Consider the following 26,369-nt stretch of genomic DNA (forward strand, 5'->3'; position numbering starts at 1 on the left):
CCGCGTTCTCACGATAAATATTCATGATTTTACTCTGAAGGCTAAGGGTGACTGAGAAATTATCGAAGCATCTCTTGCACTTAATAGTAACTATTGATTACAGTTGAGATGTAGGAAAGTGTTGAAGTCGATGGCGATGACCAGTTGGCAATCATTTAGGTTTCAAGGTTTTGATCGACGATGTTGAACGTTACTCATCATCTTAGGAAGAAGGTAAAGCCGTAATTTAATTTAATCTCGATCGAAGAAATATAGCTTAAGAGTTTTTAAGATCTTGAGAAAGAGTTTTGTTTGCTATGTGAGCTTTTACGCATGCCTCACTTGTAACAGATACAGGTATACTGTTACGAATAGGTAAAGCGAAACCTCAAATTGTTGTCTGAGTAATTAAATGAAATAAGCTTATCCTCCTCAGCTAATAACCGGCCGGTAATGGTCGATCCACAATATTTTCAGATGCAGTTATGACTTCCTCGGTTGTACAAATGCTATTTACTTCAAAGCCATCTAAAAACATTCCTTCGTTGTTGATGATTTAATCTTATGTTCCTTCCATCTCAGCTCTTTTTAGGAGATCTAGATGAAACCCAAGCTGACAAGTCAAGCTCGAAAACTAACGGAATGCAGACTCAAGGGTTAGCCGATGAGAACTCGCCGAAAAACAAACGAAAATCGTTGCCAACTGTTCCTTCACCAGAGGAGGAGAAGTCAATGAATCTGTCAGTTGCAAGACAAAGATCGCCGGCCGCTAATCCTACACAGGTCAAAGCCTATGGACCTTATTTTCTCGAATACACGTTAATGGCGGAATAGTAAGTGTTTGTTGTCGCTATAGTACAGTGCGTGAGTTTACGGCGTTGTGATTGATAATTTGACTTCAATAGTTGTGAAATTGAAATCCCGAAGCTTGGCTCAATTGAGTCACACCTTTAATTTTGTTTAGATCAAACAGATCTCAACTTGCTGACATTTCATGGTTTTCATTTAATATCAATAATATTAAATTTACACGTACATGTACCTGACAGAACAAGAGGGTTAAAAGTATAGGTGTGCAATACACCAGCTGAGCAGGGTTCTCGTTTTAGTAAGAACAATACCTACTGAATGGCAGAGAATCAGGATCAGTATGATGCTGTAAACGGTCTCTCAGTTTTTTCTTTGTTGATATTTATCAAGCCAGCTGTACTGTAGCTGAATGTACAAAGCCTTGGTCGTCTCACACATTCCTGGGCATCTACAGTACTTAATTAATGATATCTTTTTGGGTCATGTCACTGAAACATTTCAGAACTATGCAAGGGAATCAGGGTTGTCAAAAGTAGCTGGTCAGCCTCATGATCAGACTCAGCTAACTGCTTGATTGGACTTTTTGTTTGATTCTAGCCTTGAGATAAAGATGGCAAAATCAACTACCAACTCCATCAATAACACTGCCTACTTCAAAACTGTGTGACAACCTTGGGATATTTTACATGGCCATAGTTAAACATGATGGCTTGGCAATCAAATAAGGAAGCCCGAGGATTTTGGAAATTTCATGTTGACAAAACTGCTAGCATTAGACTAAGATTGACATGCACACAGTTATGTATGAACTTGAAGTTGATACATAACTATATGAGTATGTGAAGCTAATGCTTTGAACATAAGCCCTTTGTTTGCCCTTTGCCAGCCTTTAACTGGGACAAATGACTCATGCTCAGAACATCAGTGATCACCTTCACTAACTTAATAGAACAGTTAAATTGCCTTAAGCAACTTAAAGTTGAAGGAGCCTGCTGACATAGCACAATAGAGTCTTTAGAAAATTATCACTTTACCCAGGTGGACCACCATCACACATTTCAGTAAAAGAACAATACTCCAGTTAAACCCTGACTTGATGAGATATTGTGACACATTGGTCACAGCTTTTTTCTTTTTCTTATCATCTTATCTCAACAGTAACCAGCTTAGAAGTCAAAGACTCCCCGGTGTCTATGTTTTACCAGCTGCCAAGTCTCCTCTAAGTAAGTATCCACTATGAAATTTTAAAAGAGAAACATTCACCAGTCACATCCTAGACAGCTGGAGAGATGTCTAAATTTATTGAATAACTATTTGACTAATGTCAAGCATGCATTGGGTATAAGATGGTAGAGGGGCCACACAGAGCTTTACATGTTATAATCGTCTCACATTGCATAAGGAGGAGTATGATAATGACTGTGAGGTATTATTAAAGACAGCAAGAAAATATCTGTAAATATTGCAAAGTTTATTTGGTCAAAAAAAGACTATAAGGCAATTTTTATTGGCCATATTTGTCAGGCACGGTAGTAGTGGGTGATATCTACTGGCTGCAGAACCAATCAAAACTCTGGAAACACATATTAAATTTTTATTATTATTATCTAATGCTCCAGCTTTTAATGAATTTAGCACAACCCAGTGGCGGACCATAATGGAAAATAAATCTTATTAACTATGTCTACACAGGTAATAACTATTGTCCGGCTCTCTGGCTGTATCTTTGTTAATTAAACTTGTTTTTCTAATAATTTTTCAGTCTGGTATGGAGTGATTTTTATCAGGATGGGCTCTTATCAAGATGGCATTTTCAAGTTTATCATGAAAATTCCAGAAAATTTTCCAGATGGAGATTGCCCTGTAAGTATTTGTTCTATGAACTTGGGAATGGAAAAGTTGGTACTACACGTAATAAAAGTAAACGTAATTACAAATATGACACAAGTTGAAGGGCATCAAGCACATCTGAAAGCTGTGTTGGTCAATGATCATCCCCTGGCTTCCAGTGAAACAAATAAGTCAAATGTTCCATTCATCCACTTTCTTTGGCTACCTTTAAATAAAAATTTACTCAGAAGAGTTAATTAAAAGTTCTGCCTAGTTGTGGGTGGTGATTAGTTATTCACCTGTGTTTTATGCCAACTAAAGCTAAATAAACATTGTTATTTTACAGAGTGTTATTTTTAAACCCCCTGTATTTCATCCCGTCGTAAATATGGAGACTGGAGAACTTGATGTGAAAAGAGCTTTTCCAAAGTGGAGGTAGAGTGGTATTTAATGGTTTTGATAATCATTGCTATCTATAATAATATTGATCATTTGTTTTCTTAAAATTTCAACATTCACATACCATCAGCAAAGAAATATTGAAATTTTTATATCTTTGTTAGCAAAAGAATACATGTACTCCTATGGCATTTGTTTGTTTTTTTCCAAAACAAATGCCATTTAATATTTGATTTATGTTTTCCAGCAGAAAATTGCCTGTGTAGCCAGAGCTTCAATTTGTAAAGTTTGTCTGTTTTGCTGCTTAAATATGTTTTTCCATTTTCAGGAGAAACATAAATCGCTTGTGTCAAGTGTTGCTGTATGCTAGGAGAATATTTTATAAAATTGATATGAAGAGTCCGCTCAACCCTGAAGCTGCCAACTTGTGAGTACTATCTGTAACCTTGTTGATAATAAAGATCTGTAGCAGCCATGTTGGTGGAACAAACAAGATAAGCTTAAGATCAACTATAATGAAAAAGCTTTTGCTTACATGTATGTCCGACCACCAACATTGCCATAATGACATCATATAGTGTGTGAAGCCTTGGAGCCAACTGGCTCATAGGTGCTGGAGCTTATCCCAGTTTCTGTAGCATGAAGCAACTAGGAGTATTTCTACTCCCCCTCGATGGGATGCTAGTCCATCGCAGGTCACTCCCCACAGTTTGTTAGGTTTCCTCAACAATTTCGCTGGTACCCATTTATACTCCTGGGTGGAGGGAGGCACTGGGAGAGTTAAGTGTCTTGCCCAAGAACATAACACTGTGTCCCCAGTGAGGGCTCGAACCCAGATGGCATGATCTACATGTACAGTGTAACAGTTGAACAGGTTTGTACGTATAATTGGAATGACTCCTCCTACTGGGGGCTGGTCCTGACCATCATACAAACAGCACTGCTCTTGAAAACCTCTTCTGACAGGGGTTATGTCACACCTTTCCAGCTGCAAAATAAGACATTGATGAATTCCTTATAGACAGCAGCAAGTACCTGAAATCATGTTTACTGTCACCTGGTCTGTTAACTGAACAGGTAATATTCGAATTCCCCGTCAGTAGTATTCAACAGATTTTGTTTGATACGTATTGCACTCTTCACTGAACTCAATCAACAAATAATAATAATAATAAAAAAAACTTTTGAAACTGTTAATGATGTTGTTGTTCTTTTCACCTAAAGGTATGAAAATGATAGAGATACTTTTAAACAAAAAGTGAACATGTCACTGAGAACCTGTCTGAATGAGTTACATCTACCTCTGGCAGATGATCCTCATGCAATTAGGTGAGAGACACAGATAGCATTTTTCACATTCTCAGATTTGGTGTTTTTACTGTACAAGAGGCAATGGCAGTGTGCAGTTAGTTTAATGAAAAAGAAAAGAAAACCAGCTAGATGTAGACTACTAGTAGTCCTTCTTTTGCTTAGTCCATCAAGCGAGACGATATTAAGTTAACAGCAAAGACAAAAATTATGGCTGTGCGAAATCCTGAGTGTAAGAAGCGCACAAAAGGAGTGACCACCGACAAAGCCAGAGAGTTTGACCTTTCACGGTTTCACGCGCTTCTTGCCCCAGGATTTTACACAATCGTTTTCTTCCTCACGGATTTCTTTTGCGTCACACATGATGGGCTAAGAGAAAGAGGGACTACTTGTAGTCTAGCTAGATGTCATTGCTTGAGTGAAGTTGAAGAACTGTTTGGTATGCAAGCCGTCCTTGGCACTTCACTCCATAAGCCTCAGTACAAGTTCTTCAAAGGTCACAACCCTGACATATCAGTCGTAATTCCTTCCAGGTATCTAGTCTACTGGATAATCTGAAATGCTTTGCAAACATATAAATTTCTAAATGAATTTAAATCAAGCTTTTTACTTCTCAAAAAGATGTCACCCCATTTTGAAGACTGTAAATATTGATTGTTTGATTAGTAACTCATTTAATCGTAATATTGAAAAGTATTTGTAGTGACTTTTATATACATAAGTCATTTGGCTAAATACTGTGGATGGATGAAAGGATGATTGAATGAACTAAATACTTTTTTCCTGTTTCACATTTACAAACAGATTTATTGAGCTTAGTCCAGATCAGCATGATGAAATAAAAAATCAAATTATTGACATTCAGGTAAAGTGACAAATTTAATCTTAATTTAAATTACCATAGTGTTTGGTTTTGTCCCCTAGCTCATCTACATTTGTGTAAGGAAGGATGGCCGGCTAAGAATACGCAAAATTGCATTGTATTTGATAAATATTACCAATATTATGGCCACAATCACTGTTCGCCTCCCTTGGTGGATAAATGGCTGTGCAATGCATGACTTACATTTAGTGATTAAACCCTGTTTATATAGTCACTTTTGTGACCACAGGAAGTTCCTTCTAGTCAAGAAGAAATTAAATTACTCAGCTTTTATGCCCACTAACATTCACGTTTAGGTTTGCTGAAAAAAAAATTGAGCTATAAATTACAGCTCTAACTGACACACTTTTGAAAAATGTGTAAGCCTCAATGAATGAAATAAATTGAACTTTGGATGTCTTTGTTAAGGTATTCTTTGACAATACTGGCACCAACATGATAAAAATCTCCTGCCTGATGGCTGCAAATAAAAATTATGTTTGTTTTTCATGAAGGCACAAGTGAAATAGGAGCTTCAATTCCCTGAAGTAGAGTTAAGTCATAATAGGTATTCTGCTTGGTCTCAACAGAGCAAACCCGAGAGCCTTCCAACAGCTAATGCACACAAGTCTGGTTTATCATGGATGAAGAAAGGTTCCAGTCAAATTTTCAGCAAGCAAGAAAGCTAGCATGGCAGTAGCAAAAAAATGACGCACATGTTCATACATCTACTGACAAAACCAGAGCGCTGCTTTGTTACAAATTTCATCTCTGGGCACTGCTCATGTCAATGGACCAGGGCTTGGGCACAAAGCAATAATATTGTGAAAATGGCCATCCTTCTGTTCTCATCAGAGATGACTAGAATCAAGACCTCGCGAGATATAAGTGATCATATTTTATGGATTAACAATACTGCTGATTAAGAACTAGTTATCAATGCACTTCTTTTAATGGCCAATTCCCTCTAAGAGACATGTCTACAGGGAATCATGGTAGTTGTATTTATCATCTTGGACTGGATGTTTGTTTTCATGAATACAACTACCATGATTCCTTGCAGTTGCATCTTACAGAGGGAATTCACCATTGTGAGCCAGGAGTCTCTCAAGCCAATGTGATCTTCAAATCTTTGCACACGTGTTCACAAACAAAATTGTATATTGCTCTAAATTAATCAACGTTGTACAAAATTACTTAATTATTACATTTTCTAGACTGAAACTGTGGTGTTGTTAAAATGAACATTATGGGCGAGACATGAAGTGAGTCTAAGTATTTGTTAGTAAAAGTTATTCTTATTTTTGAGACTTTTTAACAAAAATAATGGTACATGTAGAACTTACAAATCATAATTCCCAGGAGTCCTATGACTAGTATATCACTCATCATTGGTACACTGTACAGGTAGTTAAATATTAATCTATGTGACAATGTTGAACCTATCAATAAATACACTGCGACTGGCTTGTAGTAAGCCATAATTTCAAACAAGGATTGTGCTGTAAGTTAGACTTATTTCTAAGTTGCATTAAATCACTCACTCACTGACTCAACCCCTTCGTCCTCAGTGTGGCATAAGCGTAAAGGCCACAGTTAAATAGATCTTTGAAACCTCAAGGACTCTGCAAGACTTTTAAAATATCCAAAGATGTTTTGAGGTTTTGTATACCTTTCTCCTGTCAGACAAAGTCAAAAGCCCAATGCCTAAGTGTTCAGATAACTGCCTTTCTGGCATTCTCCCTCTTTATCAAACAAAGAATTTCCCTGAGTTCGATCTCTCTCTCTCTCTCTCTCTCTCTCTCTCTCTCTCTCTCTCTCTCTCTCTCTCTCTCTCTCTCTCTCTCTCTCTCTCTCTCTCTCTCTCTCTCTCTCTCTCTCTCTCTCTCTCTCTCTCTCTCTCTCTCTCTCTCTCTCTCTCTCTCTCTCTCTTTTGTTTTACTCAAGGTTACCTCTTCAGAAGAGAAATGGCATTGTCTGACCTTTCTTTGATTTGTTAATTTTTATATTTTATTAATGTTTATTTCACTTCATTGAGATTGAACTGTCACATCAAACATCCTGGCCACCTTAAAATGAATCATCATTAGAGATAAAGAAATTTACTGATTCATTTACAATAAAATACATTATAATATTAAGACTTTCTTTTCATCAGTTCTTCTACTTCAGATGACCTAAGACACTTCCACATTGAATTGTCCAGCTCGTAACAAACTCCTTTCCAATTGAAATGAGTTGGTGGATCATTCTCCTGGACTCCTTTTCTGTATTCAAAGTACGGACTCAATTCAATAGCTAGACTGGATTTAATCAGTGCAGCCCCACCCACTTTCTCTGGACCTGGGTGATAAATTCTTCCACTCTCTGGCAACATGCACACCTTTTCTGGTTGAAATGGAAAAGTTAAAGTGTCTCCGATTCCACTGAAAGTCAACAGTCCTGGTGACTTACTGGTGTTGTCAGAATCTTCAATAATTGTGGAGAAAACAACTGGCAAGTCATCACAGCGAATATAGTTCATTTCCCGACCACATGGGGAAATAAATGGGAAGTCCTCCTTGTACTTTGTGGTGTTATTTTGTTTCAATCTCTTGAAGAAGAACTTGAGAAACTGCTTGTCTGAAAATAACAATGAAAGTTAAAAACGTCCAGCACAGTATGAGGTTCTGATGGGGGATGGCATGGCAACTGCTGTTTTGGGACAATGTTCTGCAAATTTTTGCCAGGAATCAAAAACCTTCCCAGAATACAGGAGATGCAAAAAAAAAAAAAAAAAAAAAATTAAAGACATCTTTTCCTAGACAGAATGTTGTCACTCCTGCCAAGTGATGTCCAATATTTTGCATAACAGTACAGTCAGTCAACCATACAACAAAACTGACAACTGAGAAGATTAAATGCTGGCCTGAATTTGCTGCAATTTATTTGAAAAAACCAAGAGTGCTCACATTTTTGGGAGGACCATCCTTACTTAATTTTATTTAGGAAACAGGGTTCAGTAGCTAGAGCTCCTTGCCCCATTAACTGGTCACAAAGAATTCAATGTGAAATTCGGAATTTATTACAATATGCAATAACTTTGTTTGCAAGCTACACAATGAAAAATCACCGTCTCTCAATCTTAATGTACTTTTTCAGTTAGGAAGTTAAAAGGCTGGTCAAAGGATAAAGCAGGCTGGAACTGGAAGGCTTACCTTTGAAACATGTAATAAAGTTTTTCACTTTAGTATCATCGAGGAACAGCTAAAAAGAGGAAAGAAAGTAATCAAGGGACAAAAATGATTGAAAAATTTATTTGATGCCTTGCTGGTCATCAGAACAAACCTACATATGTATCTTATTCATGATCCACCCTACTGATCGTGATACACTACCACAAGCTTACACTGTCTGTAAGCTTATGAACACTGGGCCAGTGTGCAGGCCTGTGTGCAGGCCTGTGTGCAGGCCTGTGTGATCCCAGAAATTTAGGACATTTTTTTGTTTTGGAAGGAACGAAAGAAATTGCACAACAATTTTGTCAGTTGCGCAGCTTTGTCGATGAAGCTGAGAAAAAGGTTTACTTGATAAAATTAGGCAACCAGTAGAAAGAACTAGTGAAGTATATATAGTACCTGTCCTTGATGATCAATGTAATAAAAGTACTCTCGTACTTTGGGAGAAGGCGATTGACCCTGCACGTAAGACACAACATGGCGTGACAGATCTACATGTAAACGTGTACTTCCCACGTTACATGTACGTCTAAACAAAGCTAACATGTCGCCGAAGGTTCTTTACCGAGTAACCCTCCAGTTGCAGGAGGAATTTGGAAGATTATTACGTAATTCATGCAATTTTCTTCTGGTTTGTTTTGGTTCTCACTCGACCTCAAGGCGACCGCAAAGCAATGTGGGTTGTTTACACGCATGATTTTCATCGTGAAATTGCTGAGTCAAGAAGGCGGGCGCGGTTTTGTACAGTTCCGTTGAAATTGTCAAGGAAAGTTTTTGCTGTGTTTCGGAAATATTTCGACACTTTCCTGGGAAGAATTACCACCTAAACAAAGGCTTTGTTTAAATTAACATGTGAACGCATTGGTACGAAGCTATGGTTGCGGGAATTGTCGCTTGGAAGCTCTAAGCGAAGTTTTAAAATTATGGCGGCACAGCACAAACGATCATGGAAACTGCGTAAGTACATGACTTTACCGGTTTAATGTTTGAAATTGAGGTCAAGCCGTTGTTCAAACAGGAAAACACTGCGCATTATGCCAAACATTTTCTGTTTCCTATCTTCGTTCTAAAATCGTTGAATCCATATCGCCAGCGTCAAAATATTCGCTTTGCATCGCGACCATGTGTCATTCAGTACCTCCATCCGCTGGTTATAAGCTAATTTAGAACGTACACGAACGTTAGAAGGTAAAGACACATGGCTTGTTTTTAATTATTCTGTTTATTCCGGAGAAGTCCCGGTTTGTTCCATTTCGATAGTTACTACACTTTTGTCAGACATTAACGTTTAAACTTGTTTGGGGCGCGCCATGTTTTTGAGCAGCCATTTAGTCAAATAAAACTTGTCATCTGTCTAAATGGAGTATTTCGCTCTATTGTCACCTCCCGCATCTGTCTACTGAAAGCGTTGTCAGTGCGAGGGTTTGGCTGCCAAGAAAAACTGTGTCTGCTGGCAGCACTTACATGTACTACAATTAAATTTTGGGAGAAAGAATTTGATATTCTGATTTTCTTTAGGCTGAATGAATAGGAACTAATAAGCTTAAGCTTATAAGTTAAGCTATGCTGTCTGTATTTTGTTGTTTATGGGCTGTTCCTTATGAAAATACAATGTGACATTATCAAAACTTTAGTCAGAAACAGTATTTGGTTGGAAATCAGATCTGTTGCTGGTCAGGTCACGAAAGTATAATTCTATAATGACTATTTGGTAGCAAGGTGTTTTTATAAGGCTGTAATCTTCTTAAGGGATAAGAATTATTCACACAATGTGTACATTTCATAATTTTGTTTACTTTGAGTGAAGCAGTTTCATTAATAATTTAAATAACACTTGGCAGCTTTCAAAAACAGTTCAGGGATTACTCAAAAGTTTACCTGTTTGCCAGTATTTAAGTCCTTTTTGACCCAAATTACTCAAATACATGTAACTGGTGGGTTGAGTCCCACATAATACAAACTTTACTTTAAAAAAACCAGTGGTTAGTATTTGTGTTTTCTGACTACTTTCTCAAATCAAATACTTCAAAATTCTTGAGATTGTGTGGTGATTTCAATTCTACTGATCCCTTTTAATTTTCTTGATTGGCATTTAGACAGTTTGTGGTGCTTGACAGTCCTAATGAGTTAGATAATAATTCTGCTTAAACTGGTTTAATTGTAAGGTGACTATTATGAATATAAGGGGTGTGAGAAGTGTTATTTGAGTGCAGATAACCAAATTTTTTGTGAATAACTGTTACAATGTTTATACAAGTCATCAGCAAAATTAAATAGTGTTTTCTGTGGTACATGTTCAAGCTGCTGCATCTATGTCTGAAGTAGACTTTTTACAACACATGCAGCAGCAATAAATGTGGAGAATCTAAACTTTTACGCAAGGACTTTAAATGGTGAAATTCTTGTGTGTCTTTTCAAAATGCAGAGGAGTTTGTGGCACATGGCTCCAATGTTTCCTGTCTGTCACTTGGTCCATCTTCTGGACGAGTAATGGTGACGGGTGGAGAAGACAGGAAAGTCAACATGTGGGCTGTAGGAAAACCAAATGTTATCTTGGTAAGATTAATATTGTCCTCTTCAATGATGCCCTGCTTGCTTGTTAAATAGGAAATGGTGTGCTTATTGACTCAACTTGATGGGAACAAGAAAGTTTAGAAGAATGTGAGCATTTGTGTAACTCTGAGATACAGACCAGATTCTTGGTTAGGTGCATCTAGTTGCTGTTGCTTTTTTCTTTCATAAATTAAAGTTAGCAAAAGGCAATAGTGGGCTAATATATGGCATCTCCATACATGTAGCCCCATGAGAGAAAACGGCATGTGTTATATGATCAAAGTTTTGTTAAGACCAGTTGGTATATGATTCATCTGTTCTGCTTTATTTATAGTGTAGAGTTTTGAGTGTTAGAAAACAAGGAACAATATAAGTATTTTTTTCTGTGACCTTGTTTCCGTCCTTCTTATCTCTTCTGATCTCTTGAGCCATGTCCAGTACTTGCCATGAAATCCTGGGTCTCTATAGTTTGCTATATTCCAAACTTCTTAAAGTGTGGAGGTGTAGGATACCGTGACAAACTAGGGATTTTCATGACCTTTTCTGCCGCCTTTCCACTGTTGTCATTCTTAACTTAGTGGAAATGATGGGGAAAAGGTTGTGCAAATCCCTAGTTTGTCACAGGATTCTACACTTCCACACATAGAGCAGTGTTTTAGATAAGTGAGGGGTCTCAGGCCAAAAACCCTACAAGGTCAGCTAAATGACCTGACAAATTAATACAAAATTTATCATGATTTGGTTGGAGTAGTGGAAATTGACCCGTTGTACTTCCTTGTTGGCACCCTACCTTGAAAATGTATCTGGAACCCTGCAGAGAAGTGCAGAACTAAGTAAAGAATGACAACAGTGGAAAGGTTGGGGAAAAGGTAGTTAAAATTCCTAGTTTGACGTGGTATTCTACACTTCCAACATGTAGAGAAGTCCAGAACTAGGTAAAGCGTAGAGACCCAGATATAAGGGATGGAAACAAGGCAACAGAAGGAAAAAATACTAATATTGTTCCTTTCCTGGTTTGTCATCTGATGGCATTCCACACTTCCACTGATAGAGAAGTGTGTTATTGCATCAAAGCATGGAAACCAGGGATTTCATGGCCAGTACTGGACATTTATAGAGCTACTTGTAACTCTTGTCAGCTGTACACAGATGCATGCATCTGCTTGTGTTTGAATGGATCATTCAAATACAAGCAGATTATTATCCAGAATAGAATGAAACAAACTAAGACAACTCTGTCAGCCTACAGTTTTAATGTTTGGCCTGACTTGTTCAATTCCATGTAAGTACATGAAGGATTTTTAATGCGGAAACGTTTGTGCCATTTACAGACTTTGTCAGGCCATACAAGTCCAGTAGAATACGTCAAGTTTAATAGTGGAGAAGATCTAGTTATTGCAGGATCTCAGTCAGGAACACTCAAGATATGGGACCTAGAAGCGGCTAAAAGTAAGCTTAATTACAATTATGGTTATTATCAAGTAAACACTCATCTTAAACTGTGCTCTTCCAGGCACAGGCCAGGCTTAAGATTGTGTTAAATTCTAGAAAGAGAGGGCAGATTTTGAGTGTCGCATTTTACCTCTTTTCGGTAAGGACCAGATCTCCCATTATGAGTCATCATCTCCTTCCCCTTCTTGCTCATATGTGGCAAACTCCTTAGGAGCTTGCTAGTTGAAAATCCAGCTGACTTTTTGATCCTTTTTCTCATTCTTGTTAATAGTTCTGTTATCTCTGTTTGCATCATTGTTTTAGTTTTGGTCATTTCTATACTAGATTAACTTACTGTGCTCCTTTCCCTAAGGCTCATTTCATTAACATATTGAGTGTTCTGTTTCAGTTGTGAGAACCCTTACTGGACATAAGAGTAGTATACATGGTATAGATTTTCATCCTTATGGAGAATTTGTAGCTTCGGGCTCTTTAGACACTAATGTGAAGGTGAGTAACTTAGGGTAACTGTGATTAACACTTCTAAGCTGTAAATAATTTGAAAAAAAGCATTTAAAAATAAAACTACAATTACAATAATATTGCAATAGACCTTTCCCGCATTCCACTTCAGTGTGTACAAGCAATAGCACCAGAGCAAGGTTGGGGTGGACATTTTCATACATTTGGTGTATTTTTGTCCACCCTGACCTTGATTCGGCACCATTGTTTGTTGGAATGCGAGAAAGGTCTATTGCGGGTCTGACCATAGAAATTGTGCAGTCCCGCACCCTCACACCCTTTCAGAAGTCTTGATGAAAGTGATTTTGTTACCTTGCAGCTTTGGGATGTTAGAAGAAAAGGATGTATTGTCACATTAAAGGTACATATCAAGTAAAGCGTAATTTAAGTCATATAATGATGACAAGCAAGCATTCTGGGTAGCAAATAATTTTTAATCGTGAGTTTTTATATGTTTTCCAATGTACATAGTTTTGCCTTTTTAACTTCTTACCTTTTTTAAATTTTTAAATTTTTAAATCTTACAGGACCCCTTTGATAACAGTACTTTATAGTACTGATGGGTTAATCCTGTCTAAAGATTCGTTTATTATTATTATTATTATTATTAAAATCTTTGGACACTTTCCACGCAATCTAAAATTCTGGAACTTTTGAAATAAAGGGCAAATGGCATTGCTCATAATTAGCAGTCTTCAGTCCTCTGAGTCAATCGAAAAGTGTTCCAAGGAACCATGTCTTTGATAAAATGCTATCTAATAAATAGCTAAACATGGAAACCGAGTTAGCTGTTATGTAATTTTCTTTTAGGGCCACACAGATGGCATTAATTTTGTGAAATTTAGTCCTGATGGAAGGTGGATTGTGTCAGCTTCTGATGACAACACTGTTAAGGTGAGATGCTTGTCAAAATACCTTTAATTGCTTAGAGTTAACAATCTTATGTAAGTTTTTTCATGTATAAAAAAAGTCAGAGGGTAATGGCCAGGGCCGTCAGTAAGGTCCATAGCACCTCCTATGCCTGAGTTTGCTTGATGGGTCCTTGCTCTTACTAGTTATCTCTTCTCTTGTTGATTATAGCTCACCCACAAAGCAACACGTTAGTTACAGGATGGTGTGAAGAACACAGCAATGGGGGCGGGGCGGGGCGGTTTAAAACTTTATGACAGCTCTGGCAGCATGATTTTTCTTTTAAAAGAAATATACAGTCATGTAATACCTTATTTGATGCACAAATCTGTTTCATGTAATACATCAGAAACAGGAGACTGTGTTTTACCACATTTCCAAACACTGAGAAGATGTATACAGAAAACGTGATTAGCAGGGATGAACCTTTGAGGTGCTTGGAAATCTGGTCAAACATTGTCTTGTAAGTAATACAAGATCTGTGTTGTTTTTCAAATGCTCCCTATTGCTGCACAAATCTGTAACTTTATGTTCATTTACCAGATTTACATGTACATAGTTAATAAGATTGTTAACAATTAAATCTAGATGGAATTTAAATTTTATTTCATCTTGATTTCCAGTTATGGGACTTAACAAGTGGAAAGCTGCTTCATGATTTCAAACAACACACGGCTGCTGTTAACTGTGTGGAGTTTCATCCTAAAGAATTCCTTCTAGCAACTGCTAGCAATGACAGGTTTGTTGTTCATATTGTTTTGTTACCTGTAGAAGTACAGTGGACTGTGCAGTCATGTGTCATCACCTGACAGTCAGATAAAGATTGCTGATATCATGTGACATTGTCAGAGTGGTCCATTGATCACGCAATGATGGTGTGCTTCCTACACAAAGATGGGAACACTGAACTAAACATAAGCATACAAAGAACCCTGTGCTATAGTTCATCAAGAATACTTACCATGCTTAGATATATTTTCAGGTTAGGAGAGAAAATGATGAAGTATTGTTACATTACTGCAACCAATTTCTCTTTTATTTTTAAGGACAGTAAAATTTTGGGACTTAGAAACTTTTCAGCTTGTTTCAACTACAGATGCAGAAACTAGTGGTATTAGGTAAGTTAGTTGGCATTCTGAGAACTTGAAAACTTTGTTTGGATGTCTTTGTACTGTCTTTTGTTTTGTAAATTATGTACACTGTGGAAGAATTAACATAATACAATTATATTTTGTAATTACAGGTGTGTTGCATTCCATCCTGATGGGCATTCGCTGTTTAGTGGAGCACAAGATTCCATGCGAGTGTACGGCTGGGAGCCAGTTAGATGTTACGATAGTTTCTCCCTTGGGTGGGGAAAGGTTGCTGACATTGCAATTTCCTCAAGCCAATTAGTAAGTGATAAGTTGATAAACTTTTGGGAAAAAAAATTGATATTGTTGACGTGATTGATAACGGACTTGATCTTGATGTTGAGTTTCTACTTAGTCCATCGTAGGTCTAAATTACATCATCATCGTTTTCATCATCATTTTATTTGTTAATAAAATCTACATTTTACAGTTGGACTGGCCTGTGAAAAGCTATGGTAGTTTAGGTGGGCCAGTCTATCAGTACATTGGAACCCTGTTAATCTGGTCACCAATGGACTACAAAAATCTGACCGTATTAACAGAGTAGCCGTATTAAAGGGGTCTTTTAAATAAGAAAACAACCGACTGAGCCTTTTTTGGATCAGAATAAAGTCACCTTAATAATGAGGTGGCTGTAAGGCGGGGTACCGATGTATTTGCATCCAAGAAAACTTGTCCTTTAAAATTTCGGGTGAGTGTGTTTTCTCACTTTTGCACCAAGCTTATACATGTGCTGTGATGTATCCTTTCAGATTGGGGCTTCTTATCATCAGACAAATGTATCTGTATGGGTTGTTGATTTAGAGGTGAGTACATCAGTCTACTGTATTTTTTTCATGTCTGAATACATCACTTTGTTACTGACATAATGCCCAAAGGAATGTAAGGTACAGTAGCTTCACCACTGTCTCACTTTTACCAGCATCTCAGTGGTGTCCCAGCTGTGTTGAGATGTATATTTAAGGATGTTGATTGACTGAAATACTGAAAATTTCCTTTTCAAAATATTATTTTAGTGTGCCATTTACTTATGACTAGTCAGATGCAAAAAGAACTATAACACAGAAAAATTGTTTACACAATCTGATCAAAAACAAGACTGTTTGCAGTGAATATTGTTGCCTTCATTCATCATTTTTGATTGTGGATGATCCTGTTCTCTTCAGCATTTAGAAAACCTTATAACAAAGTACAATGATGAAACAGCTAATGTAGGAAATAACTTAGGGGTAGGTACTGGGTTTTTATATGTATGTTTTACACTGCTCAATTCTGAGGTCAGGATTAACATGGATATAAAATGTTTTTTTAAACTAATTTGTGCTTGGCTAACTCCACTTACTGATGTTTGTCTGCTGTATATCATGCTAGGGAGTCTGTCAATGGCTATTATGTGACTTGTGTCTACTTTCCCCAAGACTTTCCCTTTGAAGTACAAGTAGTTTTTCACCTGAACAAGAAGAAAAAAAATTGCCCAATTGAAAGCCCTCTGTCAGCAAGCTTCCTTTTGTTAATAAAATAGGTCACTAAAGGGCTGTACAAACTAACTTCTCGTTGCTGAATTTTTTTTCCACCCAGGGGGGAGTACCTGGTGAACAGAAGCCAGCCCAAGTTGTACCATCTACTAAAACGTAAGTGGCCCTCCACAGCCAGATATTTATTAGCCCGTGTATAGCATTTCTCCTTAGATAAAAGAGAACCATCGATAGAAAAATGGGAATGGAACACTAGGAGGATGCTCTCTCAATTTCTTATATTTCCTTGTTTTCCAAAGTAGTGAGCTTGTGCACAAGGTTGATATGAATTAATTTGATAAAATACATGTTAAACTCCAAGGGATGGAGTGGCAGAGATTTATTTTACATCACATAAAAGTCCAACATTCAACTTGAATTTAGTTTGGCCAAGGCTGTACAACAACAACAACCACCTTTATATTTGTATTCTTTATTGCCTATTACAAACAAACCAATGTACAAACCATTATTAAGTCCATTGACATGATGTACATAACTGAAGGCATAAGATCTAACACATACATACATACATACATACTTTACACATTGATTAAGTCTCAAGTGGTTGTTGTCATCTTGAGCAAAACTTGTGGCTTCTTTATCTCCTCCATAACTAGTAAAAAATAATATTTTCTGATTGTGATAATTACAGACCACCAAGGAAAGCCTTTAGTACAGAAAGACCCCAGACAACATCTTCAAAACCCAGGTTGGTAGCATTTAGTGTGCAAGACAGTTATTTGTTTTGTTTTTCCCCCTCTGATATTTGGTGAACATATATATCCTGCAGCTGGAAATCTTAAATTCAGTGCATCACTTTTTAGCTATTTGCTCGGTTAAGTGTGTGAGCTCAAGTCTTAATGGACAGGAGCATTTTGGGTTAATTTGAGAGAGGTCGGATAATTTATGAAAACTGTCATACATTTAACCAGCTGCCTCACCCTCTAATAATAGTTTAATAAAGTTATCATCTTTGATCTAAGATTCATATTATTTGACCAGTGTTAAGAATCCTTGCATGTCACCTAATTTAAATTATAAAGGAGACTGGCATCAGTCAAGACAGAGGACATAGGAACAGACATGGCTGTCATTTTTAATTCACTTAATTAATTAATGTTTGTAAATTTAACAGTCAGGGATTATATTCACACAGACCTAAAGCTGAACAGCCAGCTGAACCGGAAGAGTCGACCAACACAGAAGGAGAAGGTAATGGTGACAAACACTTAGCAGCCCCTGATGACATTTTTACAGCAAAGAAAAGATTAGGTAAGTGAATGATGCCTTGGAGCAGCGTCCAACAGAACATTGGGTGACATGTTAAAAAGACCACCTTTTTATAATGGCCATTCCAGTAGTACACCCAGTTTGATGCCAGATTGACTTCCACTGGATTCTAGAGATGCATCATAAGCCCTTTGATTCCAACCACACAGTCCAGGGTCAAATGTGAAAAGAATCCCAAATTTCATTCTGAAGATGTGGTTGTTGAAAACAAACAGCACCAAGTACTGTTCGATAACTTTCATTTGATGTTAGTTTGATGCCAGATTGACTTCCACTGGATTCTAGAGATGCATCATAAGCCCTTTGATTCCAACCACACAGTCCAGGGTCAAACGTGAAAAAAATCCCAAATTTCATTCTGAAGATGTGGTTGTTGAAAACAAACAGCACCAAGTACTGTTCGATAACTTTCATTTGAATAGTCCTGTACTTGGATTTCTTTATTCGTAGAAGAGCTGGATCTGTGGATGCACTCGAACCTCTGCTAACAGATACCTCTGTTGGTGGATGCCTCCCTTAATTAAGTGGGCCAACCCACATACGTACCAACACTATATTAAATTCTAACCTCCCATAAGTGCACATCTCTCTTAAACAGACACGTTATCTGGTCCCCCACCAAGGGTGTCTGCTTAAAAGAGATTCAACTGTGTGGCTGTAGAGGTCCGCCAGTGAGTCAGTCTTTCACTACATATTTCATGCAGCACTGACTGACTCTACAAAGGTTCTTGTAATTGTGCACTCTTAAATGGTACATTATGATGTCTTTTACAGATCGTACACCCCCAAGCCGGAAACATGAACCATTTCAACCTCCCTTAGAAGATCCTCTTTCAGCTGGTAAGAGGACTTTAAATGCCCTGTTTGATTGTTTCTGACAGTTTTTGTGGAATTTTCATTTGTTTATGGTTATTTGTTTGTAGGGCCTGTGAAGCAACCACCATTAGTCAAACCATCTCCTGTTGTTCCTGAACCTGTTAAGCCCACCAAGGTTTGACAAGTTATAATTTACTGGGCCTTTCAATAATTCTCAAACTCTGCTTTTGTGTTTTGTTGATGTCAATCGTCGTTATAGCAGACCTCGCAGGAAACATTGTTAACTTCATTGGGTTCAAAGGATCTCATGTCTGTGAGTTGTGAATGGTACATTTCAATCAATTTTTTTTATTTGTTTGTTTTTTCTAGGTTCATTAGTTGTCGTCATAAATTTGATTGACAGCAGCCAAAAATGCAATGGTTACCCAGTATTTATGATTTGAACTTCAGAGTACATGTGTTATTGAAAGGCACAGTAATTTCTAGCAAATAATTTATAATAAATAATATTATTATCTTGTGCATGTATCATTCCATAAATGTTTGCTGATTATGTTGTAGTGGCCAAGAGGACAGGTTTTCTATAGACTGCAAAACAGTTGTATTTTTTGCAAATGCAAGTGACGGTCAATATTCAAACAGAAGGTCTGAAGCGAGTGTAAAAACAGCAAAGGAGAATGGAGAGAGATGCTAAAAAATACGACTGTCCGCCACGCATATGTTAAATTCATTCAAAATTACCCGTTCTTCCAGCAACGGGAAATTCCCATTAGTTTAATTCTGACGCAACCTGTCATCAAATGTCACTCAGACCTCATCAAAAAGATATAGAGGCCGTATCAGTTTCACAGTAAAGACAGTAATTCTCACTGGAAAACGGATGATGTTGACTTGGATGCGCTTGCCAGTGATTTAGCAGTGGTCCACTCGTAAAAATTATCATTTTACTTTCAGTAAGAACGGCTAGCTCGCTAAATACATTGGCAATATTGCTTGAAATTTATAACTGAAGACGGGCAGGTCGGGTTTCTCAACGACCATTTGCATGCATGAATGACCCCAAGAGCAAGCAAATATACACGCAAACAAATTATTTCTGTATGTGTTTGTCTTGAGGCAATGGACTGAACAAGACTTAAACATCTTATAAACCTTATAATTTTGCAAGGTTATAAGTTTTATAGGATTAAGTACTGTTCAGTCTGTAGCCCCAAGAAAAACAGGAAAAATATGTGCAGAAATAATTTGTTTGTGTGTAGATTTGCTTACTCTCGGGGTCATTCATGCATGCGAATGGCCGTTGAAAACCCCAACAAAGGTCTTCATTTATAGATTTCAACATAGTTAAACAGTGATTTCAAGGAATATTTAATGCCAATGTATTTAGTGAGCTAGCCGTACGTACCGAAAGTAAAATGATAATTTTTACGAGTGGATTGCTAAGGTTTCACTTTTTCAGGTAAATTTTGCACACAGTCGGCAACGAGATGTCCACCAAAACTTAGGTTTTGTCTTGGTTATGTCTAGACGCTTTTGCGCTGAAGGTTGCGTGTGATTGATAACTGCTTAAAGATGCGGGTGGAGCTGCCATGGAATTTCTGTCACCTGAGTGACATTATACAACACCCGCTTAGAATGAATTCATAGTATGAAAAGCCGACAGTGGTTTTCTCGCCTCACACTCACACGCACTACGGGCGTATGAGGCTCATGCGCTTCACACGCAAGGATCGCGCTTACAGCACTTTGTGCCTTCCGAAAATGACTGTTTTGCAGTCTAGGTTTTCTAATGGCCTGCTCTTCCCCTGTAGTAAAGTACAATTGCATCTGTTTGTTTAAATTTCAGCCTTCTTCAGTAAGTGAAAACCAAGTCAATCAGCAAAACCAAATGATACCATCTGAGAGAGACAAACCAGCTGGACTGCAATTATCAGATTTTCTACCTGTGAGTGGGTTATGAGAAATGTTTTAAGTTTTCCAGTGTCTACCTGCATGCCTGCATGCTTGACTGACTGACGTTCTGATAGTCTTACTGACTGACTAATTGTCTTACTGCTTGACTGAGTGATTAACTGACTGCCTTACTGACTGCTAACTGACTAACTGACTGAGTGACTGATTCACTGACTGACTGTCCATCTGACTGTCTGTCTGTCTCTCTGACTGACTCATTTTGTCTGATTGACTGACCTACCAACTACAAATGCTGAAAACTATTTTCTCTGTTTCCATATTTAGAGTTACTGTAAATAGCTTTCAACCAATCAAAATGTATGATTGTATAATCATGTTTATTTTACATTATTTGTTTCATCTTCTAGGCCAGAACCCCTATGGCTAACAACCCGTCACAGCAAGATGCAAATAATGAATTTCAACCAAAAACCAAAGCCATGTCAGAAAGAGAAGCTGTCTCTACTCTCACAAAAAGTTTGTTTGATAATAAATGTTATACCAATAATCATAAAGTCCTCTGTTTTAGAATGTTAGCATAAGACCAATCTTTGTTGTAATAGCCAGTGCAAAGCATGTAGATTTTCCATTGCCAAATGTTTGACATAAATAGAAGAATTGGTTTATTATCAGCTCTTCCTTTTATCCCAGTGGGCCTGTAATTCCAGGAGTCCCGCTTTTACTTTGCCAGACACTGTCTTGTTCAACATGGGCTGCTTTGTCCAAGTAGTTAGCTCAGTCATCAGATTGAGAACTGCTCTTAGTACATTAATGGTTCCTAAACTGGAGGATATCAATACTTGAACATTTCCTTATTAAATGCTATTAATATTGCAAGTTGGTACATAACATAGATTTATGTTTTCTAGGTCACGAATCTTTAGCTGCAATTATGATGTCAAGACTTAAAAACCTCAGTGTTGTTGCACGATACTGGGGCGATGGGGACATTAAGGTAAAGTACAACATCCTTATACTAATATTATTTCATGAGGATGAATTGTGTATAAAATATGCCTTAACATTCACATCAGGATGTGAACATCAATGAGCACATATTTACTTGATCTCAGAAACTACAGAAATTATTGTTAACAATTTAATAATTACCCTTTGTTATTTAAAGACTGCAGTTCAAGTGTCAGTAGATATGAATGATCAAGCTGTATTGGTGGACCTGCTTAATGTTCTTTGCTTAAAACAGTGAGTAACGTAATAATACCCTTGCAATCAATATTTTATTTCACTGTTGAGCTTAGCAGGAAGGAAATCTCTTCATGTTGAGTATGTGCATAATGCTTTTGTACATGCTAATGAATCGTGTGGAGCAAGGATGGGCAATGCAATTAGTGGAATTACCTTAATCTGATGCCTGCACAACACAGTTAACCCTTTCAAGGTTCTTCCACAATTTTGTTTAAAAAAAACATAAAGTAGTTTGATACATGACAGAAAGAAGGATATTAGGGCTGTTGAAAGTCTTTTGAAATATAAACTTATATCAAAAGGATTGTAGATGGAAGGTCATTATGAGTTGCATTTTGATATGTGACACAAATAATGAATTTTGTGCCGTAAGTTTTACTAGATGTTGCTGTCTTTATTTCTGTTTGAAGGACGTTATGGAATCTGGATGTTTGTTCATTGTTGCTCCCTCACCTAAAAGATTTAATAAGTAGCAAATACGAAAGGTGAGTGTCTTGTGAGGGGAGCTGCAACACTGTCAACCTTGTGGCTTTCACCAGTAAGGAATAAATGTGCAAGCTTAATCACACCTGTCTGGTCAACACAAGCTTCCATGGTTAAAAATAATGAGGAGTCAAAATACAGGGTCAAAACAGGGTTTGTACGGGTCATGGAAATCCTGGAAAGTCATTTTCCAGGCCTGAAAAGTCCTGAAATTGAAGTGGAAAGTCATGGAAAAACAATAGACTTTCTGAGATTGAACAGGCAAAAAAAATTAAAAGTTGAAAAAACAGCAGACAAGTCAGAAAACCAGTTAATTCCAGTAAAAAAAAATAAACACTAGCACGCATTTTATGTGTCATAATGTGGGAAAATACCGTAAATAATAGATTGTTTTGACAGTACTTTAAGAGCAACTACTTAACATAGGTCATGGAAAACTCAGAGAGATCATGAAAAAGGTCATGGAAAGTCATGGAATTTCAAAAGCCTAAAAGTGTACGAACCTTGCAGAAGAGACAACTAGGCCTTAGTCTGTTGTTTGCACCAAGCAACCAAGTTTTTAAAATGCACTGTGCAGTACTACTTTTGTTGTCAATAGACATTGTATACACACTACTCCTTTGCATTAACCGCTATGGAAACTTCAAGTCTTGTTCTAGTTGGAGTAATTGATTCATAATCAAGGCTTTTATTTCTGCAGTTATGTTCAAGCTGGGGCTATGGCAATCAAACTGATTCTCAGAAACTTTGCTCCCGTCATAAAGAGCAACATGGCAGCACCTCCAGTATCTGTGGGAGTAGACCTAGTAAGAGAAGAGAGGTGAGATAAAAAATGTTCCTTAAGGAAATTTGTGAAACACAGTCAACCTTGCATTATTGTTACATTAGGGTTATAATGCTGTCTTGTTTTTAGTTTTTGTGTCTAGCATGATTGGATTATCATCATGTGCTGGGGCAGATACAGGATTTTAGAGAAGGCAGTTTGACATAAGGACCTGCAAGGGCAATCACCTGTAGAGCACCCTCCCCTGGAAAATTTTTCTGAAAATTGAGGTCCTCAAGAATAGGATTTCCGGCATTCTGAGGCCAAGTCAGCATATTATAATGTCTCATTTTTTTTAATTTATGGGGTTTGGTACCTGAACCCCCTAGAACTGCCCCAGATGTGATCACCTAAAGAAGTTTGAAAGCAGTAGAAAATTTCAGATCATGCCCAAAAGTGATCATGTTTGCATACATGAGATGTTCACTTAAGGTTCCATCTGTAGTGGTATGGCTGGGAAAGTTGGCTAATGGCTATTTTGCAAAGAGATTACTTATATATATGTGAGGGGGTTGCTTATAGAAGGTGGTTACACAGAGACATTTGACTGTACATCTAAGAGCAATGCACATCCCTCAGTCTTTGTCAAGAGCCACTGGATGCTAGAAATTTTGTAAAACCAGATATTCAAAAGTCTACAACTACCAAACTTACTACCATGGTAAACATAGACGAGGAACTGTTAAATTAGTCAGAGTAGAATAATATTGATATTACCACCCTGATATACAAAATCGGCAAAGTTTACAACACTCACCTGATATATATAATGCAAAGAAGTAATAATGACAATTTTTTATTTTAAAAGAAAAAGACTGATCAATTTTGGTAACTTATACCGAACAGCAAAATTGAGCACCGTGCTATCAGTATATGTAAGGGTATAACACAATCCAGTGATGCACGCTCATAGCATGATCAAAGTTATCTTCAATTTGTGAGAGATATTTATTTCCATTGGCAATTGTTATGAGACGATTGCTTCATGTTTTTAGCTGTACATCATTGAGTTATGATGCACTTACCGGTATGAAGTTTGAAAAACACTTAAGAAGCAAGAGTTGCTCACGGCTGCTCCTTGAGTGACTCTTGTGCTTCTTTCACGCTCTTTGAACTTTCCATGTGCATTTAACTCTATGATCCACACTAAAGTATGAGTCAATAAGTGAGTTATTTTCCTTGCAGGTATAACAAATGTCACAAGTGTTATTCCCACTTACAGTCCATACGTGAAGCTCTTTCCAGTAAAACCAGCATCTCTGGTAAAATGGGAAGTCTCTTCCGTGAGATGTCACTGGCATTTTCCAGCTTGGATTAGCAGTAAGGTATTATAGAAAAAGCAATTGGCAAATGTGAGAAACTTGTCTGCCAGTGGGATGTCTACTGTCATTCTTGTAATGTTTGTTTGCGAGGATAACAACAGCAATGGTGAACTTTGTGGCAGAATTTTGAACTGGATTTGACTTTGCTTGGGTAAGATAAAGAGACCTCATCAAAAAAGAGACAAGAGGAAGCAAGTTCCAAAGAACTTGTGATGTCTAAGTACTGTGAGGAAGGAACATCTGAATTGTACTTCAAAATAATGGAGCAGAACTGTTTTACCTGGAAGAGTAGCTTCTTTCTGCACTACTCTTGTAGGCGGGCAATGTTATGAAAAAAAAGTAGCATAACCTTCCGAGTCAGACCAGATGTTGATGACCGATCTTGGCACATTTTATCAGTTACAAAAATCAAGAATAATTTGTAGTACATCTTCTGAATTGCATACAGGTATATGATATGTGTACATTTTTGTAGTCACAATCCTCCAAGCAGTCAAGTTGCTACCTTATTGATAGGTAGCATGACATTTCATGTTTGTGCCAAGCTCAAGTGGCTGTCAGAATGCGTTTAAGGCTTAGTGCTTATACTGATTGGAAATCAAGAGGAAGAATTCAACTCTTCAGGTACTCTTGCCAGGTTTGCTACAAATGGTTCTTCTTACTTTGCTTGACCAGATGTTGGCAAAACTGCACATGAGTGAAGTTGTGAAGAACTGAAACATGGCTGGTTTTGTTGTATTTTGTATCTTTGGTGCTATTGGTTTAAATTGAGAATCAATTCATTTTTTTGATATATAACTTTGATAGAGTATAGAATCTAAATGTTTCTAACTTGAATTCAAGAATAGGAGCTACATGTACGTGTAGCATTTCAGATGATTAACTTTGATCCTCTGTTCTTCATTACAAAGTAACAACAAGACCAGTGAATTTGCACAATCACTCTTATCTGAATTACTAATACTTACAATTCAAACACGTGAACCATAAAATAACTAGCTTCTTTCAAAAAGGATGTTACAGAAACTTCAGGCTTCAATTACTGCCACTAGCTGTTAACGCTTTTCAAAACATGCTAAAGAGTTCAAAAGTTCCTGCAAACGAATATTCATTCTGAACAGACATCACTACAACCACATACTTCGCAAGAGCTTTGCTTCAAATTGTAATACTTTATTCCACAAATGTTAAGGTAGAACTTCTACGTGTACCTTGGTCTGATAGTGTTTTGGTTTGGGGAACAGTATTATCAAACAGTAAGACACATGTGAAGGTATTGCCCAACAGCACACAGAGGTGATGCACTATAGCTCACGCCAGTTTCTCATACTGACTTGAATCTTAGGATCATGTCAGCTGACTGGAGATTCACTTGGGAAGTGACAGGGTTAAAATTATTTACAGTAGGACACTCAAACCATGTACACTAGACTTTCAGTGACTGTAGAAAGAGGGCTCTTCATGTAATTCATTTTTACAGTGTAGTAAATTATGCTAAATAATTTTGTGAATATGAAGAACCCTCATTCTATAGTGACCACAAACATTAATAAAAACCGTCAAGAAGAAGAAAACTAGGTATCAGTGGGATCCAAATACCAAGTGAATTGCTTATTTAGTTTGAGTTTTGCTCAAGCAGCATTTTTAACAGATCACCTCCTAGCAGGAATCATATTAAACAAAGGTAGCATGATACTGCTGTGCCAGGAAGTTGTAAATAATGGTTCTTGATGATTAGTTAGTGTATTTATGATTGTCCAGCATGTGCAGCATGAATTGATCTTGATTGCCTTGTGAAACACGTACAAGATGTTTGTAACTTGTTTTAAAGTGATGGTACAGAAGTAAATAAAGTATGTTTATAGAGATGTTGTGTTGCCATTCTTCGTGAAGAATTTATAATTTTCACACATTAACTCATCCAGTAAAAGGCTTTAACAATAGATGTAACGATGTTATAATCATAGTGAAACTATGCAAAATTCCTGGCTATAAATTATATTGA

The 26,369-nt window shown here is 37.2% G+C and overlaps 3 protein-coding genes across 7 annotated transcripts; 2 read left to right on the forward strand and 1 right to left on the reverse strand.

Annotated features, from left to right (window-relative positions):
* Positions 1 to 3: 3 nt before the first annotated feature.
* LOC145465815 (protein AKTIP homolog) lies at positions 4 to 6,685 on the forward strand. Its single transcript, XM_081449573.1, has 9 exons — positions 4 to 213; positions 562 to 812; positions 1,948 to 2,012; positions 2,552 to 2,652; positions 2,966 to 3,054; positions 3,347 to 3,445; positions 4,243 to 4,347; positions 5,131 to 5,191; positions 5,779 to 6,685. The coding sequence occupies exons 1-9, from the start codon at positions 181 to 183 to the stop codon at positions 5,875 to 5,877; spliced, it is 903 nt and encodes a 300-aa protein (XP_081305699.1). The 5' UTR covers positions 4 to 180; the 3' UTR covers positions 5,878 to 6,685.
* Positions 6,686 to 6,715: 30 nt separating this feature from the next.
* On the reverse strand, positions 6,716 to 9,074 carry LOC145465816 (UPF0598 protein CG30010-like). Of its 4 annotated transcripts, none has more exons than XR_014041709.1 (4): positions 8,806 to 9,074; positions 8,386 to 8,434; positions 7,131 to 7,810; positions 6,716 to 6,996 (listed from the first exon to the last, which is right to left on the reverse strand). XR_014041709.1 is itself a non-coding variant. In XM_081449574.1 (3 exons), exons 1-3 carry the CDS (start codon positions 8,950 to 8,952, stop codon positions 7,326 to 7,328), a joined length of 681 nt encoding a protein of 226 aa, XP_081305700.1. In that variant the 5' UTR covers positions 8,953 to 9,074; the 3' UTR covers positions 6,716 to 7,325. The 4 variants fall into 4 exon arrangements, 1 of the variants encoding a protein (XP_081305700.1); XR_014041708.1 differs by having other exon boundaries at positions 6,716 to 7,000; XR_014041707.1 differs by having other exon boundaries at positions 6,716 to 7,060.
* Positions 9,075 to 9,149: 75 nt separating this feature from the next.
* Positions 9,150 to 26,232, forward strand: LOC145465811 (katanin p80 WD40 repeat-containing subunit B1-like). Of its 2 annotated transcripts, XM_081449567.1 has the most exons (23): positions 9,150 to 9,363; positions 10,832 to 10,962; positions 12,291 to 12,408; positions 12,800 to 12,900; positions 13,232 to 13,273; positions 13,723 to 13,806; positions 14,445 to 14,560; positions 14,868 to 14,939; positions 15,065 to 15,215; positions 15,707 to 15,760; positions 16,121 to 16,183; positions 16,533 to 16,585; positions 17,124 to 17,180; positions 17,628 to 17,743; positions 18,536 to 18,601; positions 18,685 to 18,752; positions 20,424 to 20,522; positions 20,899 to 21,007; positions 21,400 to 21,485; positions 21,657 to 21,733; positions 22,147 to 22,221; positions 22,920 to 23,039; positions 24,228 to 26,232. In XM_081449567.1, the coding sequence occupies exons 1-23, from the start codon at positions 9,330 to 9,332 to the stop codon at positions 24,358 to 24,360; spliced, it is 2,025 nt and encodes a 674-aa protein (XP_081305693.1). In that variant the 5' UTR covers positions 9,150 to 9,329; the 3' UTR covers positions 24,361 to 26,232. The 2 variants fall into 2 exon arrangements, with proteins under 2 accessions (XP_081305693.1, XP_081305694.1); XM_081449568.1 differs by lacking the exon at positions 16,121 to 16,183.
* Positions 26,233 to 26,369: the final 137 nt, after the last annotated feature.

Source organism: Orbicella franksi, chromosome 13, assembly GCF_964199315.1.
Source record: "Orbicella franksi chromosome 13, jaOrbFran1.1, whole genome shotgun sequence".
Classification (NCBI taxonomy): Eukaryota; Metazoa; Cnidaria; class Anthozoa; order Scleractinia; family Merulinidae; genus Orbicella; species Orbicella franksi.

Excerpts from the sequence above, each read along its gene's own strand:
- LOC145465815 (XM_081449573.1), top strand. The coding sequence starts at position 181 with ATGTTGAACGTTACTCATCATCTTAGGAAGAAG. Across the intron at positions 2,653-2,965 it reads TTCCAGATGGAGATTGCCCT|AGTGTTATTTTTAAACCCCC; the intron begins GTAAGTATTTGT and ends GTTATTTTACAG. Across the intron at positions 4,348-5,130 it reads GATGATCCTCATGCAATTAG|ATTTATTGAGCTTAGTCCAG; the intron begins GTGAGAGACACA and ends ATTTACAAACAG.
- LOC145465816 (XM_081449574.1), bottom strand. The coding sequence starts at position 8,952 with ATGTTAGCTTTGTTTAGACGTACATGTAACGTGGGAAGTACACGTTTA. Across the intron at positions 8,435-8,805 it reads ACATTGATCATCAAGGACAG|CTGTTCCTCGATGATACTAA; the intron begins GTACTATATATA and ends TCCTCTTTTTAG. Across the intron at positions 7,811-8,385 it reads CTTTATTACATGTTTCAAAG|ACAAGCAGTTTCTCAAGTTC; the intron begins GTAAGCCTTCCA and ends TGTTATTTTCAG.
- LOC145465811 (XM_081449567.1), top strand. The coding sequence starts at position 9,330 with ATGGCGGCACAGCACAAACGATCATGGAAACTGC. Across the intron at positions 10,963-12,290 it reads GAAAACCAAATGTTATCTTG|ACTTTGTCAGGCCATACAAG; the intron begins GTAAGATTAATA and ends TGCCATTTACAG. Across the intron at positions 23,040-24,227 it reads GACCTAGTAAGAGAAGAGAG|GTATAACAAATGTCACAAGT; the intron begins GTGAGATAAAAA and ends TTTTCCTTGCAG.